We start from the raw sequence: 20,660 nt of genomic DNA, 5'->3' as shown, positions 1-20,660 counted from the left end.
AAACCCGACGCGAACTCGTATTATCATCGGGCCGGTCGAATGACACGCATCACGGCGCCGCGCGTACCTCTCGCGCGTAGCAATAATTTATCGTTAATACTTTTCTCGGTTAGGTCCGGCGCGCGGCGTATACGCGTGATTCGATTCGAACGCGATGTCGATTCGACGCGTGCAATCGCGCACGATGATTTATACCACTCTCGATGTTTCTCTGAAAAAGAGTGACCGGTCTAGACGCTTTCAGCGATTCATTAATCTCTGCCCGAGTTTCGATCCCGTTGCCTATCGCTGGATAAAACGCGTATGATTTTAACAGGTCCCCGTCACCGGTAGGAGGGAGGGGTCGGTCGTACCTCTCATGAATTTTCATTGTCAGTGTCAATCACCCGCAAACTTTGCCCGTGCCTATACACCGTTTGCCAGCACGAAACGAAAGAAAAAGTTATTCCGTGCGAATACGCTCTAAGCAGAATTATTCTATCGGTTAATCCAACTTCGATCGTGCCACGGATCAATTTCGATCGTTCCGTTTACACGAAATTTCTGTTACCGATAAATATTAATTCGTACAGTTTTTTCTGTTATAAAAAATATGAAGACGGTTGAAAAGAGACGAGAAAACCGATACTCTCGTATCGAGTGAATTACATCGCATCGTCGAATGCAGCCGTGATTAGGTCCGGGTCGGAGAGTTGCAAGCTCACGAGGCAGATGCGTGTTGCTTACAAAACGCTGAAAATCAAAGGAAATTGTATATTGTTGTTGGAACTGTTGGACGTTGCTCGAGAATCCGTTTGGAGATTCGGATCGAGTCGAATCGTTCGTTGGTCGGTCGGTTCGTTCGTTTCTCGTCTACTTCTCGTTCGCCGTTCTGTAAACGCAAAGGTGAACGCCGTAGTTCCGTAATTCGTTCGAGAGTCGGAAAATTTACGTAAGAGGTCTTATCGCCGGCGGTAGACGTTAAAATATTCGACGTACGCTCCAACAGGGAAAAATCGGCCACCGATCTCGTTGAACCGCGCTCGGGGTTCAACTCCCGAGGACGTTTTAAACGTCGTGGAATCGGCCGTTTGGAGAAACACGTTTGCTAACTGGCGAACCATCGGTAAAAGGGCAACGCGCGCGCACCGTTCATCCCGAGCGATAATTCCACGTCCAGGAAGTTTCCACGTTACATACGTCCGCGAGTGTAATCACGTCGCGGACTAACGTTACGTCTCGAAAATGTTGCTTTCGGGGTAGCCGAAGTTTACGGGTCGGGCCCCTGAGCACGGCCACGTTGGTGAACATAATCGTAAAAATAAAATATCGCGGATGCCTACCACCGTCTAATGTTAGCTCGCTGTATTTTAGTTTCGTGGCTGTGTTCTATTCGTTTTGCTGCAGCCGCGCGCCGCTCGCCACGCTGCTCACTCACCCTGTGTGTACACCGCTACGCGCGTCCGCTCAAAACGGAAACCGAGTGTGTAACCGCGTTTCGGTACCGTTTCAACGAGAAAACGCTCCGCCCATCGTGGGCACCCATTACAACGAACCACCAAGACGTGGCGTGTCTCTCGGGACGCGTCCTGGCCCCGGCACACCACGCGTCAATGAAAGACGGTTCGCGCGAACATCGATTACACTCGCCGAGTCGGGTCCGCGCGCGTGAAATTCGTTGCTAAAAGCGGAGGCATTTCTCTGACCACCGGTACTCGCGATGAAAATTTGGGTCGGCCGCGAACCGCGCGACGTTCTACGAGGCTCCGTGCGAGTGGATCGCGAAACGTTCGACGAACGAAGGGTTTACCTGGTATCGAGACATTTAGGGACAAATTGTCGCATTTTTATCGAAGCGCGTGCAATTTCGATTCTGGTGTTTTACTCGAGTTTTCAGGACTCGCGTAACTTACTCCTACGGATGAGAATTGAATAGGTTTTGAACGAAGATGTATAACGTGGATGGATATTGTAACAGATACGCGTTTGAATAAAATTTTCAAAGTCGTAGAACGTAGAAACGTTCCAAGGTTGAACGGTGAAAATTCCAACGCGATTTCAAGCACGGTATACGTAGTTTTCGTGGAATTGGGTTTTTTGTCGAGTCTACCTACTCGAGAAATATGTTGTATCGGTGATGGAAATTATCGTTGCAAAACCTGGTAGCTGGTAGAGTCCCCCATTAAACAAAGCATGGGGAACCACGACGGATAAACCCCCGTAGTGTTTCGCGCTAAGATCAACGAATGCTCGTCGGATTCAATGAGATAGTCAGCCTTGGTATTCTTCATCGTCCAGCGGAAATAAGGTTGGCCACGCAAACGATCGGAGCGCGCAGTAAACGTGCAGTCTGCCGCTCCTTAACGAAATAGGATCTCGACGTATAATTGTCCATAAATAATAGCGTTTCCACAATCCGTCCGTACGGTTGCACCGTAAATCAGTGCGTAATTAGTGGTGGATTTTCGTAAGACGTTACATCGCGTATCCGTAAACGGTCCAATGAACAATTCGTCGGTAATCGAGGAAAAATAATTGCCGCGATTTATCAGCGATCCACACGGGACAATTAGGGGATCACGTGCCCCGAGAATTTCAAGATAGGAGAGAGTCGACCGAACCGCGAGGGAAGCTCTTCTCCGTACACCAGGGTGTACGATGCAACGAGATATTCCCGCTGAATGCTTGATTTATGCGGCATGTTTTCGAGCTTTCGTAGCATCGAATATATCGAGCGACGAATACGTTCGAACGAACGATCCGCCAATTATTTTCACCGATGTAACGTGCGCGCGATCGAGAATAACATCGCGTACGATTCGATTTACGTTTCGCGTTTCCGTCTACCGTGTATTTCTTCAAAATGTCAAATTATACATTATGGATACGTTCGACGAAAGTATTTCGTCACGCAAGACAACGCGGCAACCGTAATGCAGCAGACCGTTCTCGTAGACTCGAATACATTAGGCAGCACGTTCGAGAATAAATGTTCCGAGAGGGACTTCAAAGTGTAGACGGGCTTCACACCCCCGGGTACTCGTCCTAGATACTGAACAAAAGAGGCTGACTCAGAACCAAGCCTCCCCCTGCCTGCTGCCCACCTATAGTAAACACCTTCCTTCAGTTTTACCGCAAAATTCGCCGTTATTAATATCGAGTTACCTGGAACGCGCGACAGAGAGTTTTACAGCGAGCTTAAATTTCGAAAGTTTACCGAAATCGCGCCCATTCGTCGACTGGTTTCGAAAATATCGTTCGTCCTCGGGATATCGTTTCCTCGAGCCCGATGAGAACGATTTCCGAACGAATCGGTGCTGCCTTGCGCAATTCTCCGGTTAGTTGCACTTGATTCTGCGTTAATTCTAACGTCGAAATATTTTGAAATAATCCTCCCTGGATCTTAATATTCGCTAACGACGCGTTACCAGCTCGTATTCGATACACTTCACCAACGTTGACAGAGCCACGGTGCAACCAATTTGGCACTCATCCCCTATGCCCCGTTTTCGGTAACCCGATGCCTCCATCGACCATCCTAAAAGGCCAACGGGGGGACGACAATTTAATCAGTCAATTACTCAAAGAGTGTCACAGCCGGTCGAAAAACACCCCCCACGTGTCCCTCGCGAACAGACGCAACCCTTCCTGTTCCACCCGTCCCTTTTCGAGCAAACCGTAGAAACCCTTAAAATTTCGCATCGATTGCAACGCGAGACTCCGTCTCGTGTGCATCCGTGTGCGCGATACACCGAGGGGAAACACGCGTATCCTCCGAGGACTCGTGCCCGACAACGAACGGTCCGTATCTCCTGCTTGGAAATTTTCAAAACGATCGAGTGTCCAGAGTTTCGAGTCGTTGGTGGAACGGAAAAGAGAATACGGTTTTACAGTTGTTTCACTTCGAGAATCTTGAAAATAAAATTTGCGCTCGAACGTAAGGTTTGGAGTCCCGATGAGAGTGAATCGTTAAACAGTGGTTTAACTTTGAGAATGTTTAAAATAAAATTATTGCTCAAACGTAAACTTTCGAGCCTTGATGAGAGTAAATCGTCAGTGGTTTAACTTTGAGAGTCTTGAAAATAAAATTATTGCTCAAACGTAAACTCTGGAGTCCCGATAAGAGTGAATCGTTAAACAGTGGTTTAACCGTTTGCACTCGAGACTTTTTTACTACCAGAAATCTACGCCTCGAGAAAATCCTTTAAGTGGTAAAATTCATCTGTAACGGAACATTTTTATATACTTCGCATACATGCGTTTACACTCTGCAAGAACGTAATATTTCAATTTCAATTTAAATTTCGAACCTCGAACTTTTATCGAAAATAATACATCGAATTAATTGACGACAGAGGATCTTCTCTCGAGTCCAAAGGGTTAACTTTGAGACTCTTGGAAATAAAATTATCGCTCAAACGTAAACTTCGAAGTTGACGTTAATTTTTATTCATCTTTGCACCAACGATGGGCGTTCCGAACCACCGTGAAGTACGAAGACCACGTATTGGAACGAACGATTCTCGAACGACTCGAGACACCATAAATCCCTCGATAAATCTCCAACACTCGAAAAGCGTTCCCCGTGAAAGGATCGAGACGTCCGACTCGGAGAACCGTGAACGTAAAAACCGATCGATCGTACACGAATCTCGGAGTTTGAACGACACGCGCGAGTGTTGAACCCATCGCTGGCCGCGGACATCCGTGCAAAGCGCGCGCGTGCGGAGTTAACGTTAATTTTTATTCAGGATGCACTGTATGCGCTGGTAAAGTTGCGGCGCGCGACTGAGAATGACACAGTACCGGTGCGTTCGCGTGTCACGTTAAATAACCGTTCGCGAGAAACGCGCGGAGTGCGTTCCGTTTCGCGGCACCGAGATCGCATTGGAATCACGGCCGCACGAAACGCTGCGTTTCGTAGCTCGTTATTAATGCCGGTGCGTGACGCGCAAGACGAACGCGACAACGTGGCCGGCAATTGTAAATTCATGGAAAAATAGCAACGGGGCATTTTGAAATTTATAACACCCGTTCGTTCGTTCGTTCGTTGGTTCGTTCGTTCGTTGGTTCGACTCCTTTCGCTCCGTTGGTCGATCGTAGCGGTGCGCGACGCGTCGACGCTTTATTTCGTGGCTTCGACGCTTTATTTCGTGCACCGGGGAAGTTACAAGTACACACACGGGGCGAAAACTTTTAAAATTCGCGCTTCGTCGAACACCCGAGGAGAAAACTAGCCCGTGTACAATTTGGAGCAAAGTTTCGACCAACACCGTTACCGTTGTATTTTCTCGGATCGGCTCTGGAATGTATCTGGTCGAGCCTAGTCCATAAAATATTCAACTGGTTCAATGTCAGGGAAACACGCATCGAGGGCGTCCGTCGACGAGACTGGATGTGTACAGGGTGGCCTAAAAAGCGCGGTTCGTCCCCCCGGTGGAGGGTGAGTCAACGCGAACAAGTAAATCGGAACGGTTGCCAAGCGGAAACGAGCAGCGCTCCGGGGGCAGAGAGTTTCTCGATGAACAACGTGGTCCCTGGATATACGGAGGAAGATTCGTACCGGGATTTTTCAACCGGGATGTCCAAGATATCCCTCTTCGATGATATCGGGAGGATACCCCGTATATCACCGATAGCCTCCTCCTCTAGTCGTCCCATTGAGAGTCGCGCGGATCGCGAGAACGCGCGACGAGGTACCGCGAATCAAGCAACGATCCCGAAAGCCTATCCCTAACGATCGCAGCCCTTGACGCCGACGACGAGCGTCCTCTCTCTCTCTCTCTCTCTCTCTCTCTCTCTCTTCGCCCCCGTCCCCGTCGCGCCTCCCTTCTGTCCTCTTGCTCATTATCTCCGGTGCGCGCGGTCCGCACGTGCATCGGCGTGCACATGCAACGAACACGACGACGATGCCTACGCTCTGGCACACGTTCCCCCCTGCGCTGCTTCCCCTGCTGCCGGTCCCCGGTCTGGTTCGCCGAGCGTATTGATTGAGGTGAATGCACGACGTCGGCGTCGGCGTCGGCGTTGTCGGCCTTCCGTCGGGGGTGGAAGTGCATACAGCGCTGCCGGGGTTATCCGCGGTGGTGGAGGTGGCGGCGCGGGATGGTGTAGCTCCTGGTGGACTGGCGTCGCGCTATAGGGAGAGAGAGAAGAGTCACCGAGACAATCGTACCGGGGAAGAGAGCTTGCAGGAGAGTCGTACGCGGAGCGAGCGAACCAGAAAGAAAGAGAAAGAGAGAGAGAGCGAACGAACCAAAGAGAAAGAGAAAGAGAGAAAGAACGAGCGAGCGAGAGAGAGGTAGAAACGATCGAAGAGAGAACGGGGGATACTCGTGCAGACCGAATCGGACTGAAAGAGCTTGCAGAGGGGAACAGAGACAGAGAGGGGGAGGAGTGAGAGAGTTGGAAGGAGACGGGAGATCGGAGCGAGAGAAGAGCGCGCAGGAGAGGCAGTGCGGCGTACAGAGCGAGCGAGAGAGGAGGGAAGCACCGGTGGAGGAGGCATTATATACTGGCTGGATCCTCATTCGGCTGCCAGTTTCTCGCCTGAACGCGGCACCGACTGTACCCCTTACAAACGGTCTTCGGCATAGCTAAATTATCCGTGACCTTTTCCACGGGGGAGGAGATCGTTTCGCGGTTGATTCGGGAAGAGGAAGAGGACAAGCCGCAAACTCTGTCAAGGACGCCTTTCGGGTAGCTCGTGGAAAACCGTCGGGCCCTCCTCGATACGACCCACCCGTCGTCGTCTTCGACTTTTTCTTTCGTTCGAAGAGTCGCTCTGCCACGCAGACACTCCGGGGCTATTTCTGTGTGCCGGTGGAAGAAGAAGAAGGAGAAGGAAGGACACCTCGAGAAACGACGAGGAGGGTATACGCGTGAAATACGTCTTCGAGGGAGACACGAGAGCCGTTCTCGACGAACGATATGGCCACTTACGCGACATACAGACACGTCGAGCTCGACAATGTCGGATACGGAAAGAAAAGGTAATTTCCGGAACCTCCCGTTCTCTCCTACCGCACTGCGGCTTTTCCGGTGGTGTGTCTGGACGTCCGGGACCGAACGCTCCTCAGGAACGTAGCCATCGGTTTTCCTCGCCCCCTCCCCTACGTGGCCGATGAGAAACATTCTTCTCGCGTACAGATTTTTCGGAAATTTCCTACCTCCCGATCCGCGTTCGGTTACGCGCAGCGCTCGAGGAGCCGGTGGCGCTGTCACTTTGACAGGGACGCTCTGTGCGCGTTCTCGGGGGAGGGGGAAGCGTCTCGGACAGCTGGCCGTACAATTTTACGAAAACGGAATCGAGAATTATTCTCGTAGAGAAATATTTCTTTGAAAATATTCGAATCATGTTTCTGGTACCGTGGCGTTTCGTTTTCTCGTTCGATCAGTGTTTACGATACGATCGGAAATTGAAAATACAGTTACGGATGGCACGGGACTCGTAACGTGGATGAAAAATTGTTCGATTGCTCGCGGTATCGGAACAAATTTCGATACGCGTTATCGTTATACCTCCGGTTCGGTGGTTCCCGTTTCATTTTTTTCTCAGCGGTGTTACGAGTGCGAGAACACGACGACGGTGCACAGGTAGTATTCCCTTACGGTGTGGACGGTTTCGAGAACCCGATTGCGTTAAGGGCGATTCCGAAACGTCTCGAGGTTCGAACGAAGCCGACAGGATGTGGTGGCGTCCGCTGTCAGCCGTGACTGGTTGGTTCGATCGATTTACATCTCGCGACGCGGTCCTTGAATCTCGTTCGTCGCTGCTTTGGAAACCGTGCTGCGGCGCTCCCTTCGCTGCCGCCCGAAGAATTCGGAAAACACCCAGGCAAGGTCACTGCCGAGAACTGGCCAACTTCGCGTCGAACGATGCACTCGTTTCTCCGAGTGAAACGTATCGATCGTACCCAGCCTCCTGGTTCCCGTTTATCGTCACTCGCGAGCATTCGAATCCGTGCGCGGATCGCCGCTTTCACGCGACGCACGGTGTGCCTTCTTTCTGTCAATCGGAATTTCCTGTGCATAATCGTCGTGTTGTACCGCGATGGACGCGAGAGCGGTTATCTCGATACAAAGAGGATAAACAACTGTTACACCGGTACTTTTAGCCGGGTGTTTTATCTGCGGAATTACTTAAGTGGTTTCGGTCGTGATAAAAATTGTCGGGACTCTTACCAGGAAGTCCCACATCCTTTAAGGCGACTCCTCTAATTGCCCGCGCGAAGAGTTCTCAAAGGTATAGCGATAACGAGGGCGAACCTAAACGATTATTCCTCCCTGTATTCGAACGCCCATCGGGCCACGGTGGTTCGATTTACTCTTTCTTATTTTCTCTTTCTCTCTCCGGTGTTGGAATCGGTTCCCGGTGGGACCACAGGTGAAGGAAGCGTATCGCTACGTGTCAAATGTCGCGGCTGTATCGAATCGTAGGAACAAAGATGGGGGGAACACGGCGCTCGGGTGTAGAAAGCGTGACCGTTGCTCCGCGAGGGGCTCTTACGCGTCGTGGAAAAAGATTAACCGCCTAATTATAATATTTAATCGTTTTTTTTTTCTCGCATTTTTCCTGCTCCTCCTCCTCCCTCTTCTCCTCCCTCGAGCGAAGAAACGCCTCGCGGACCGATACACCTCCGATCGGTCCGCGAGGAATACGCTTCTAAGTGTAGTAGGTACGCGCGCTGGAAACTCTCGAGTAGGCGTCGTTTCCATCCCGAGAGATTTCTTCTCGCGCAGAAAAATTTCAGACGCACGCCGCGCGCCGCCCGAAAAGATTTATGCAATTAAGCTTCGTTAAAATGTGGTCAACGCCCTCGTGCAATTGACGTGTACTCGACTCTGTCGGCTGTAATTACACGGATGTCACCTCGGGGCTCTTCGTACTTAATTGCCGTCGTCATGATTTTTCGCCGTACCCTCCTCTCTGTTCGAATGTTTCTCGGACACCTACACGATCTTTCGGTTAAATTAAATCCCGGAGTCGGGGCGCGGCGGGAATTGCGTTACAATATTTATCCGTAGTAGCCTTCGTTGCTGGAAAACTTCCACCGCCGCGACTTTCGCAGTTGTCGGTCTTCTTCGAATGCCTACGTTTATTCTCCCGTGGTAGCTGGAATCCACCTAGGGTCTTTCACGGTACGTTGCCCGTGTTTCCATTCGAGATTCGATATTACCGAATACGCGGAGCACGAAAGTTCCACCGCGATCGAATTCACAAAGTACACCGTTTCCATCGTTTATCGAATACCTAATGGAGTGGCGCGAAAGATACAACCGGTAGCTCGCGATCCTAGTCTCGTCGATCCGGTACCATTTAGATCGGTGAGCACAAAGTCCACCGGGTTCTAAACTGTCGAGAAAAGTATCCATAGGAAAGAAAAGATCTTTCTCGTGGACCAACGAGTTCCGTTGACTTCGACCAACGATCCACCGCGATAGAATTCACAAAGTACACCGTTTCCATCGATTATCGAATACCTAATGGAGTGGCGCGAAAGATACGTCCGGTAGCTCGCGATCCTAGCCTCGTCGACCCATCGGGTTCTAAACAGTCGAGAAACGTATCCATAGGAAAGAAAAGATCTTTCTCGTGGACCAACGAGTTCCATTGGTTCCGAGACCAACGATCCACCGCGATAGAATTCACAAAGTACACCGTTTCCATCGATTATCGAATACCTAATGGAGTGGCGCGAAAGATACGTCCGGTAGCTCGCGATCCAAGCCTCGTCGACCCGGTACCATTTATTATAGATCGGTGAGCATAAAGTCCACCGGGTTCTAAACAGTCGAGAAAAGTATCCATAGGAAAGAAAAGATCTTCTCGTGGACCAACGAAAACAACGGACCAACAATGAAACCAGATCGAAAGTTGTCCAAGCGGTACCGATGCCTATCGTTGTGACTCGACTACCAGGTGTACTCTCATCGCACCTGCACGTTGAAACAACTCACAGTTAGGATATCGAGCCGCGGAAGATCTCGTTATCGTTCCGATCGGATTTGTACCACGTTGATTGATGTTTATCCGGTGGTCCCGGGGATGAGCGTTCTCGCGCGCTTTCCCATCGATGCTCCCGTTACAATGCTTGCTCTATAGTACCTCCGTACAGTACCGCCTTTGTCCTCGAGTGATAAACAAGCCCAACCCTGACGCGTCTTGAACTTCTCTCGATCGTCTTCGGAACCTGTTCCACGGATGACATAGGTACTTGAAAAACCACAGACTGGAAGCGTTGCATCGGAACTGCATCGACTCGTCGAAGATTTCGTCGAAACGAGATGGTTCGTCCACGAGCGTGCTTCGAACGTTTCCCATATTGGAGACTGTTATTACACGCAGAACTCGTTCCGTCAACTTCGATTCATCTTCATCGATTCGTCTCTCGTATTAGAAATTCCAATTAATCCCGGTGATGAAAATAACCTCGTCCCCGATTCGCCTCCGAGATCCTTCCAGTTTCTCTTGTTGCACATTCTTTTTTTTTTTTTGTTAATTCCTCGAAAGGATTTCTCTTGTTAAGAAGCTTCGTCGGTGGTAACTCGATACGCGAGTTCCCGAATTTCTCTTATTAAAGATTTTGATCGGTCGCAAGTGGGTCGGTACAACGTGGAAGGAGCCGCTGTACCGTCACCGTGTTCTCCGAAGTTTGAGCTTCCCTTTGGGTCCAGTTGGCCAAATTCTTGGACAAACGGAGAGGCACACGTGACTTGGCGCGGTTCTTCGTGTCTTTGTAGCAACTCGCGCCTGGGTCTTTGTTACGAGTAACTCGTCGTGGTGTGCGTTCGCGTCTCGCGTCGCTGATTTAGCGGTAATGAGAAGCCAGTATGTGCGCAAAAGATAGAGAGAAAGAGAGAACGGTGTTGGTTTTAATATTTGAATAGTTAGCTGGAACTAACGCCCGGTTGGAAATCGTGTCCTACTTGAGAATCTGTATATACGAACGGACCTGACCTAACCGAAGGACCTTAAACCGTTTGGGACAACTGCCAGCTGTAAAAGCGCTGGGCCAGCGTCGCGATTGCCAGCGGTTCGATTACTGTGTCAGGGAGAATTCGGTTGGTCGAATAAAAATATTCGTTCACCGTGGCGGTGACGCACGCTGGATAAGTCGACAAACGAATTCGATAGCGGTACGAGCTGGCGGAAAGCAGAAGCCCGTCTGTGTGTCTGTCTCCCCCGCTCGATCGACGAAAAGATTAATCGATGTATCGGTACACACGGCGCGGGAGGTGGACGCAGAACCAATGTCAATTTCATCGAAACCCGGGGATCCCTTCGGCCGGGGGCGGTTCTAATTTTCGACCAATTATCAATCAACGATTAACCTTCTTAACGAGTCCTTCTTAAACGAGGATAACGAGGCGCGCTGTTATAAACGTCGCGTGGGCGAGACAAGTTTTTTCTTCTTTTTTTGTTCCAAGCTCAATTTGTATCGTTCCTACCGTTCGTTAAACACCGATCGAAACGATTTCCACAAGACGATCGATCCGTGTCCCGTCGAGCCGATTGGGAATCGTCGATCGCGTCTCGATACACGCGATGGATTCTCGCGTCGGCGAGAAAACTATCTCCGTTCCCGGTGTTCGTAACTCTGGTTCGAAATCGGTATCGACATCGGTGCGGTTCGTACGTTGGTTGGTTGGTTCGTCTACCGGAACAAGTGCCCGCCACGAGGAAATAAAACGATTTCGCTCGTCATCCGCCTAGTAAAAGCTTCCAATGCCAGACTCGCTCTCCGGAGTCGCGTTATCAGCGGCTCTCGAGCGAAATTTATGTACCATCGGTGAACGAATCCACGGATCCCGTCGGTGCGCGATCGTTTCCGCTCGAACCCCATCGAACGTACCAGAACTTCTCCGCGACCGCGACGTCGAGTATCCACGTGTATCGAAGTGTAACGAAGTATCATCGACACGACGCGTTTCTCGACTTCCTTTCCTTTTTCTTTTCTTTACGCCCGTGACCGGTGACTTCTTCTTCTTCTTCTTTTACTTCTACTTCTACTTCTTCTTCTTCTTCCTCCTCGTCGCTTCGTCGCCGGTGACTCCGCGTGTAAAACGAGTCGAGGAGAGCCCGTGTTCTCGAACTTCCACGTGGATCGAAACGTATCGCGTTACGACGAACGAGACTCCCTTTCCGGACGCGACCACCACCACCACCACCGCCACCCTCGCGACGAGATGGGGTTACTCACCCCCATTGTCCACCGGACACGAAAGGGTGGACACGCGCTGTTCCCCGCGAGGTGGCTTCCCCCTCCCCCTCTTCCCTCGCCCCCTGTGATCGTAGGCTTTTGTAGATACCGTTCTACGGGGCTTCCTCCGAGAAAAGGCGGATTTCGCGAACGCGTGACGCGCTGAAGCCCCGATGGGGCTAACTCCGTCTGGACCTCACCAACGTTCATTTCGAACCGTCGCGTTTACCCCTCTCGATACTCGTTATCGACTGGATCGTTGCATTCTAGACTCGTTGCATTCTAGACTCGTTGCATTCTAGACTCGTTGCATTCTAGACTCGTTGCATTCTAGACTCGTTGCATTTTAGACTCGTTGCATTCTAGACTCGTTGCATTCTAGACTCGTTGCATTCTAGACTCGAGGAGTTGCACGAAATTCGAACTGGTCCGAGAAACTCTTCTTTCCGCTCGTCTTCCTTGAGCGTGGTCTCGGAGAGAACAAGATTTGAAATTCTACCGAGGGATTCGTTCCAACGAAACGTTCCGGAGGGACAGTAGGTCAGATTTTCGAGCGAAAAGGAGGACATCTACGGTAATTGATTCATCGAAAGAAAAACACAATTCGTCTTCATTTTCCATTTTATTTTCCCAGGCACGAGGTAGCATATTTATCCCGCACGTGTTATTTCAGTGGTATTTCTTCCGCGGCGGTGAGTCGTGTCCGTATCTAAGGCCTGTTATTTAAGCAACGAATACTTCGAACCGAGGACCAACGCTTCTATTATTTCAGAAACGAGGACGGTGAATATTTTCGTCCATCGTTGCCTCGATAATCTCACCTTTCCGTTTTCGCGAACCGTTGTTTCCGTTGCTCGTTCCGAATTTTCCCTAGACAGCGAGAATCGAACGAGATCGTACGTTACTGGAATAATGGAGATTGTAACGCGCGCGCGGAGCAATTAATACCTTTTGGTTCTCGGTGCAACCGGTACCGGTAAACATCGGTGTCGTCACAGGTACCAGGAAGCCCCTCGCGAGCATCAGTTTCGAGAACTCGGCACGTGAAAGCCTCGAGTATCCTACGCGTGATAAGTTTAGTCAGACGAACGGTGGGGAAGTAGAGGGTGCAGGGGTTCGCGTCGTTTCGCGAGCACGTGGTCCCGCGAAGCGATAACATGTACGGACGGTGTGTCGGGGTGTAATTTACGATCGCTGGAAATCGTCAGAAGCGGTGAAGAAGTTCGACGACGATGACTCACCGTTCCCGTTGTACGCCGAACCGGGAATAAACGTTGTTACGATAATAAAGCGGTCCAATTTCCCAGAGACACGATAACGAACCGATCGTGTGCGACGTCGGCACGAACGACCGTGGAAAAGAAGGGAAACGAGAGGAAAAACGAAGAAGGGAACGTGCCGTGACTCCTCGTAGTCTGTGTTACGATACCACGATTGGTCGTTGCATTGATATCGCCGGTCTATAACCACCTACACCGATACCTTTATTTATGCCCGTCGCTTTTACGGAGCGCTGACTCTTATCTATCTTCGTGCTCCACGTTGGCTGATAAGGGTGTATAAGCCGCGCGAAAACCTAGGAGCCGATCGATCGTACACCTTCGTCGATAACGATCGACGCTATCTTTTACGGGGTTCCGTGCACCAACCGCTCTATGCGTTCTCTACCCGGTGCTCGATAATTCATACTTTGTTGCCGTTGAATTTCCGGTGTGCGATTCAGGGCTACGCGACACATCGTGCTACCAGATCGAATGGTCTCCGATACGCGATATTCGGGCCCGTTCGCGCTCGTTAACGAGCGAATGGATACACCGGTAATGTTGGTTGGTGGGTACTCGGGCCCCGAAGGAACGAAGATCGGAACTTCGATCTCGAATCGTCGAACGATCGATCGAACATTCCAGGGAACCGAGAGTCGATGGAATCGTTTCGTTTTCAATTTTTCACGGCGAGTTTATCCTCGACGAATCAACGTTACGTACGTTGGGCAATTTCGTAAGTGTGTTCGTGTTTCATCGCGCGAGTACGTGTTCGTCGAGACGTACCGTTCTCTTACGAAAGAGGTGTCGCCGCGAAAATAATTAATGTTCCTCGAATGGGATTTTCTAACGCAAAAGGTGTTTCGTACGTCGGTGGTCATCTCGACGGGCAACGAGGGAAAGTGATTTATTCCTCGGTGGAGTTTACGTTTCTCGATCGGGAGAGAAGGAACAACCACCACCGACGTTATCGAAGTAGAAAATCGTTTCTGGATCGGGTTATTGCGTTAACAAGTACGGGGTGGGCGATTGAAATAAACGACGTCGAAATAAATTTTGATCGGTGCTCGTTGTTCTCGTGATTATCCGCTCGTTAAGCCGCGCCTGAGCTAAAGAAGGGACCACGGTAGGAGGAGGAGAAGGTGACGGAGGAGGGGAGAGGGGTCGAAAGGGGATAAATCGACGATTTCACCGGAACCGAACAAGACGATCGGTTACGATGCTCAATCGGCCGCGAGCAGAGGCGTAATTGGCCAATTAGTTAATTTCGCGTAAAAGTTCGTCTATTACTTCGCCGGCTCCGCGATCCATTACGTAAAGTCCTCGACTTTTATACGAACGATCCGGCTTCCTTATAAGTCCTGACGATCGAACACCTATTACAAGTGGTTCGACGCTGTTTACGCGCGCTTCTTTTGTCTCGCGGCCTGTTTGCCAGCGACGCAATTAGGGGCCCCGCCGTATTGTCGATTACGTCTCGATTACCGGATCGTTCTCCTAATCGGAGACCAGGTTGCGTTTCCATCCGCATAAAGTCGTCGCGTACGTACAATCGACGAATCGTTCTCTCTCTCTCTCTCTCTGTCGATGATTTAACGATCCTCTCGGGCTACCCGAGTTATCTCCGGACGCATGAATTTGCATTAATCGGCTACTACCTGTATATGGACGCCGCGCGTCGTTGTCGTGGGATGTCGCAAGCTTCTGTCAATCGCGACACGACGGGATATTGTCCGCGTAACAATGATACGCCGCGCGATCGTTTACACCCCTCGGTTTACTCTTATCCCGATCTAAGAGCCTCGAGAAGCCTTCGCGTCGTATTTGCGTAAACGACGTGACACCTGGGACTGCGTGAAAATACCTGGAAAAAACAAAAAGAAAAGAACACGCGTCGCGATATACTCGAACCTCCCAAGAGCACGCCGGACTCTACCACCCGGAAGTCTCAATCAATATCGAGGTATAAGAACCTGTGCTATAAGTAAACAATGGTATTATTCGAGAACTCGGTACAATGGAAGCACCGATGAAAAGACCCACCCCCTATGTTCCGAGCCCTACAACCCCGGAACGTACTGTCCCGAGTCGACTCCGAACATTACACGAGCCGTACTCACCGTGTCCCGGCCCCAGAGTCCCATACATCACGTCGTCTGGCAGACAGGGATAGGTCGGGCCGGCTAAAATACACTTAGCCCACGTTCTTCGCCTCGCCTCGTTTCAATTAGGAGCGTTGCTTTTTAGCTTCGATTCAGGAAGTTCCCGTTCGGGGCGAGCGCGCGATTAGCCGAACACAGACGGCCAGTCCAATCTGCGGACGTACCGAACTCTCCTCCGTTCCCAATAGCTCGAACGTGTACCGGCTGCGTTGGCGTGGACCGCGCGATAGGAGGAAGCTTACGTGTCGGGCTTGGAAATTACGAGTAGGTTTAGGTTTCTTCGCGGGAGGATACATATATATAAATATATATGTATATATATATATATATACGTGGTACATAGGTATCGAGTGAAGGGAACCGCCGTGAAACGGCCAGGGTTCGTAGCCACACCGGGGAATAAATTATCTTTCAGCGGGATAATGGAGAAAATTCAGCGGTTCTCGTTGCGAGAAACCGCGAGATTTCGCCGACCGTTGGAATCGAAAGGTCGAGACCACCGTTCCTTTTCTTCTTCTTTTCTTTTTTTTTTCCTTTCTTTTTCTTTTTCCTTTTCTTTATTACAACGTGGACGCGCGCGAGACGCGTCGCGAGATAATTACCGGTTTCCTTTCGAAGCGGGCCGTGTGTCGCGCAGCCCCGATAATGACTTAATCGTTCCGTTCCCAGGTATCGGGACTCTCACGGCGGTTCTCCGATTGTTTCCGCGGAATTGCGTGCGTTACATAAGGGTACGCGAGAGAGTCGCGGGCGACGGCTCGGTCTCTCTTGATGCGCGGGAACAGCATCCAGACGCGGTAATTATTCGTGTCGGTCGAGTGCAAACTGGCACGTGTGAATCGGTAAACGCGACGTCACGTTCGCGAGTCACAGTCACAGTCACAGTCGCGCGCGCGAACATCGGTACGCGATCGAATCGCGACGGGCGCACGTCCGATGGATCGTTCACGGCCGGCTACAACGAGGAAATCGAATTACGCGGGATCGTTAAACCGCGATTCACTCCGCGCACTTTTTCCCTTTCGTACGATCGACGTACAGACGTATCCCGAGACGCGCACTGTGTAGGTTCAATCAAAGGATCGATTAAACTCGATTGACCCCTTATTCTATTATGAATACCGAGGAGTTGGAAGACATTTGAAGAGTTCCGCGTCGCAACGATCGTGGACGCCTCGATCCTTTCTACCGAGAATAATAATCCTCCGGAATGATCCTCCGGTCGAGTACGAATCGTCGAGAGAGTTCCCCGGGGCTATTGATTCCCTCGAATCTTCGATTCAATCGCGATTCGACGCAATTCCGTTAGGTGTTCGAGCCGAAAAACAGATCCTCTCCGCGTGTACTTAACGTACCTTCGATCCGATTCGAAGCATCGATCACGCGCGGTGTTAAACGAACGTGGACTCTCGTGATATCGGTGCGTCTCCGACGTCCTCTCGAGTAAAGTGTCGTAAATTTGTCTGGTCGACGCGAACGTTCGATCTCCGCTCGAAATCGAGTCCCGGTAACGTACGGGCGCGAGTTCGATGCCCGTCACGGACGAAACGCTCGCACATTCGAACTCCCACGGGAGGGTTAGACACAACGAAACGGAATCACCGTCGCATTTACCATCTGGGTAATTATCCCCGAATCGGCTCGCGTCGGGTGTATCGGTTTCCAGGAGAGAAGATATCGAGGAGGAACACGCGCGGGGTTTCTCTGTGGCAAATATTTAGCCGAACGTGAAATCGAGGAAGTATTAGCTTGCACCGAGGAGTCTCGCGCGGTAATTAAACGCCGGAACAATGACCATTGTCCGAAACGCGATAAAGATTGGCCGGTGTATCGGCCACAATGCCGCTCCTTGTTATCGACATCCTCCTTCTGGACCTCACACGGAGTTGCCAGGAGCTAGGACGAGTACTCGAGCGTGACTCCTTATTGCCGTTGCGCCTATAGAAAAACGATCCATTTGCACGGGGGAAACCCCCATCTCGGCTCTCTTTGGCCATCGTCCGCCTTATCTTCCGCTTACGAATTTTTCTTACGAAATCACGCTCGATCGCGTTCGCGTCGAGCGTGGAGCTCGAAACTTTGACGCGAGAGCGATCGTGGTGGGTGCGCGCCTCTCTGCTCGCGCGGACGGAGAGGAACGGAGAAAGTGATACCAGGAACTGGGCCCGGTATCGGTAAAGTGGAGCAACTTCGTATTCGGTGATAAGAGACGATGTTAGGATTAATGGGTGGAATCGAAGGAAGCGATACGGAGAATTGTGCGTCTCGTACGATAATACACTCGGGGCGTGGAAGTGGAGTAATGGCCCGTGATAATATCGCGGGATTCGAAATGGAGATTCGAGGTACGCGTATGTTTTTTTTTTCTTTTCTTTTCTCGCTTCGTGCGATCGAGAGAAAGAGAAAGAGAGAGATGCACCTTCTAGGAAGCGAGTTAACGCGCATTCCCACGAGAATATTAGTATTATTGTGTGCAAAGAAATACGAATAAATCGAGTTCGAAAGGGGTACCGATGTAAATGATTCGGATACCGTTACGCGCGCGGTAATCGTCGATGCTTGCTCGTATTTAAATTCGGTAAACAGTCGTTTTGGAAACGTCGCGTGTACACGACGTTCGCGATGATTCGATGCCTGGAACATCGTCGACGGAAAGAGTCGAGGTTACCGTGACAGGAGGACGTCCGATCAAGGGTGACGTCGCGAAAGATGGTACGACACCACCACCACTATCTCACCCCCTGGTAGCTCTTTTATTACCTCGAATCGAATTTCGTGGTTGTCGCTCGCCAGGATCGCCGGGAGTAGTTCCGTACTCCGGAAACCTCGAACCTCCTCGTATCGGGTTGCGAAAGTTTTATGGGCTCGTTACGTAATTCTTCTCTATGGGGCGTTGATAAGAATACCACCGCGACACGCCGAGTATACGATCCACCCACGCGGAATTTCGTCTCGTGTCGGATATTACGCGCGGGCCTTTAATTCGGTTTCATCAGGCTTTACGACCGGTAAAGTAGACGATCGTGTGCTCTATTTTCGAGTCGTTTGATTAATTCGTGCGACATTTTCTCACCCTATCGATAAGGTTTTCCTTTTTTTCATTACGATCCATCGACAGCGACAACAACCTACACGGTAGTGTGAAATCGTCCCGATCGGAGAAACGGTCGATCGACGCGTTCGAACACGTGCGTCGACCGATCGATTGGTTTATCGTCGTGAACCGAGCCGGGAGAAACAACTTGGTAATCTAATTGCGCTGTTACGCCGAACGCATAAGCGGTTAATGGTTGCTCGTGACACAGCGCGGCTCTATTCGTGGAAAAGTCATCGCACTTTCGAGGTAGGAATTTTCAATGTGATCCGCGTTCCGGGCGTTAACATCGTTCACTCGGCGGGCACCGCAACGAGTGAAACATTGTCGTCGTCATTCGCGAACGTTAACGATTATTATTTTCGAAAGCGTCCTGGTCCACTTTAACGCGCAGCCACTTCGGGCCCAGCAGGATCCACGTCTCCGTCGTTTATTGTCGTCTTGCGGCGGTATAACGCAATAAAGGACACGACTGCTATCAGAACGCGGAGTTATCCGCGATTGTTGCTCGAGTTGCGCACAAATCGACACAAATTGGCCGCTATCGTTGTCCAACGTTAACATCGAACGCGCAAGAAAAGACGGTCTCGTTACACCGGGTATCTGGTACTCGATCAGTGTTCGAGCTGGATCCGATAACCGTGGCACGTACGAAAAATAGAATCGATGGAAAGGTTCACGTTCGGCTACTCGAAGTGGGACACGGGTAGCAAACGTTCACCGTCGACTCGGGGCGCTTCTTCGATTTCCATTTGTCGTCGTTCCGCGCCATTAGAAGGAATATCGCCGCTCAAGTTCCCCGATTTCGATAAATCGTAAACATTTCCGTACATACGCGCACGGTGGCTCTGCGCGAGGATCGCGTCCCGGTGGTTTTACCAAGCGTTGGGAGTTACGTGTTACCGGCGTGTACAGTGGGTTCAGCAACCGGGGTCACAGCCCACACGGTGTACACGGAAAGTCAAGCAAAATCCACCGCGCAGCAGGGAAGTAATGTGGCATGGGAAACGTCGGAGGAAACTGTAGATCCGTGCACGAGGAAGTCGCGGAGAAAAATTGGAAAATAAAGACGGATGCGCCGCGAATCAAGGTTCCGGTCTTCGCTCGGGTTTCCTTTTCACGTTTCTCACACGGGCCTGATTTTCGTCACTTGGAACGTCTGTGTAATTTCGTTGGTAAAACGATCCACGTATCGAGAACGGTACCTTTGGTTCGGACGAGTCGAGTAACAAGGACCGTCTGGAAACTATTTCGTCATATCCGAAAGCACTCGGAAAAGATACGAAATCGAAACGATGACGCGTCGTGTCTCCGTATCGCACTTTGTCTTCGCGGTTGATACTTATCGCGACATCAACTGGTTAATAGCTCGGTCTGGAGGACCTCCTTATCCACCGTTTCAATACGCGCGCACGTTTAAAGGCCTGGCGCCTCTCGTCGCGGATAATTGAAGACGCGTCGCCTAAGCGCGTAAAACAGGTTGACGGTCTTATTAACGCGCGCGGTGGTACGCGGAGCGTCGAAAGGAACACGCAGCAGAGGCGTCGCCGTACGTCATGCAGCATATTTCCCGGCGCGCCCATCCTGTCCCCTCCAGGACTCTTCGCTTCCTACGGTCGATTGATTATCCTCGTTATTTACTCCCCCATCTCTCCGCGGATTCGTCATACGTGGGTTTAGCGGACGACGACCAGAGGAGTCGAGTCGTCCGCCGTTTCGACGAAAGATTATTCTCTCGTCGGCTTGCCAAACCGTGACTTTTCCGCGGCGGTGAAATCTGGGCCGTTGGGATCGTAGAGGGACGTAGAGAGGGGGGTGTACGGTAATTGGGCAATTAGGATCCGTGTCTCGTTATTGGTCGAATTACGCGCAACTGGCGTACGAGTTTTTAACGTTAAACGGAGCGTGGATTAAACGCGTTCCTCTCGCATGGTCGTTGAACATCGAACTTCCTCGATGG

The 20,660-nt window shown here is 50.9% G+C and overlaps 1 protein-coding gene across 4 annotated transcripts in view; it reads left to right on the top strand.

The window, feature by feature from the left end:
* Window positions 1-20,660, top strand: part of Jupiter (microtubule-associated protein Jupiter) — a 70,542-nt gene that overhangs the window by 38,134 nt on the left and 11,748 nt on the right. Inside the window, exon 1 of one of the 4 annotated variants that reach the window (XM_076317610.1) lies at window positions 6,138-6,971. The exons of 2 other annotated variants lie outside the window; for them this stretch is intronic. In XM_076317610.1, the coding sequence (XP_076173725.1) occupies window positions 6,910-6,971 (62 nt within the window). In that variant the 5' untranslated portion in view covers window positions 6,138-6,909. Of the gene's footprint in view, window positions 1-6,137; window positions 6,972-20,660 lie in introns of those variants that run through there. One more of the 4 variants, XM_076317613.1, reaches the window with a different exon arrangement.

Source organism: Ptiloglossa arizonensis, chromosome 8, assembly GCF_051014685.1.
Source record: "Ptiloglossa arizonensis isolate GNS036 chromosome 8, iyPtiAriz1_principal, whole genome shotgun sequence".
In the NCBI taxonomy this organism is placed as follows: Eukaryota; Metazoa; Arthropoda; class Insecta; order Hymenoptera; family Colletidae; genus Ptiloglossa; species Ptiloglossa arizonensis.
This window is presented reverse-complemented; position numbering and strand designations above follow the sequence as displayed.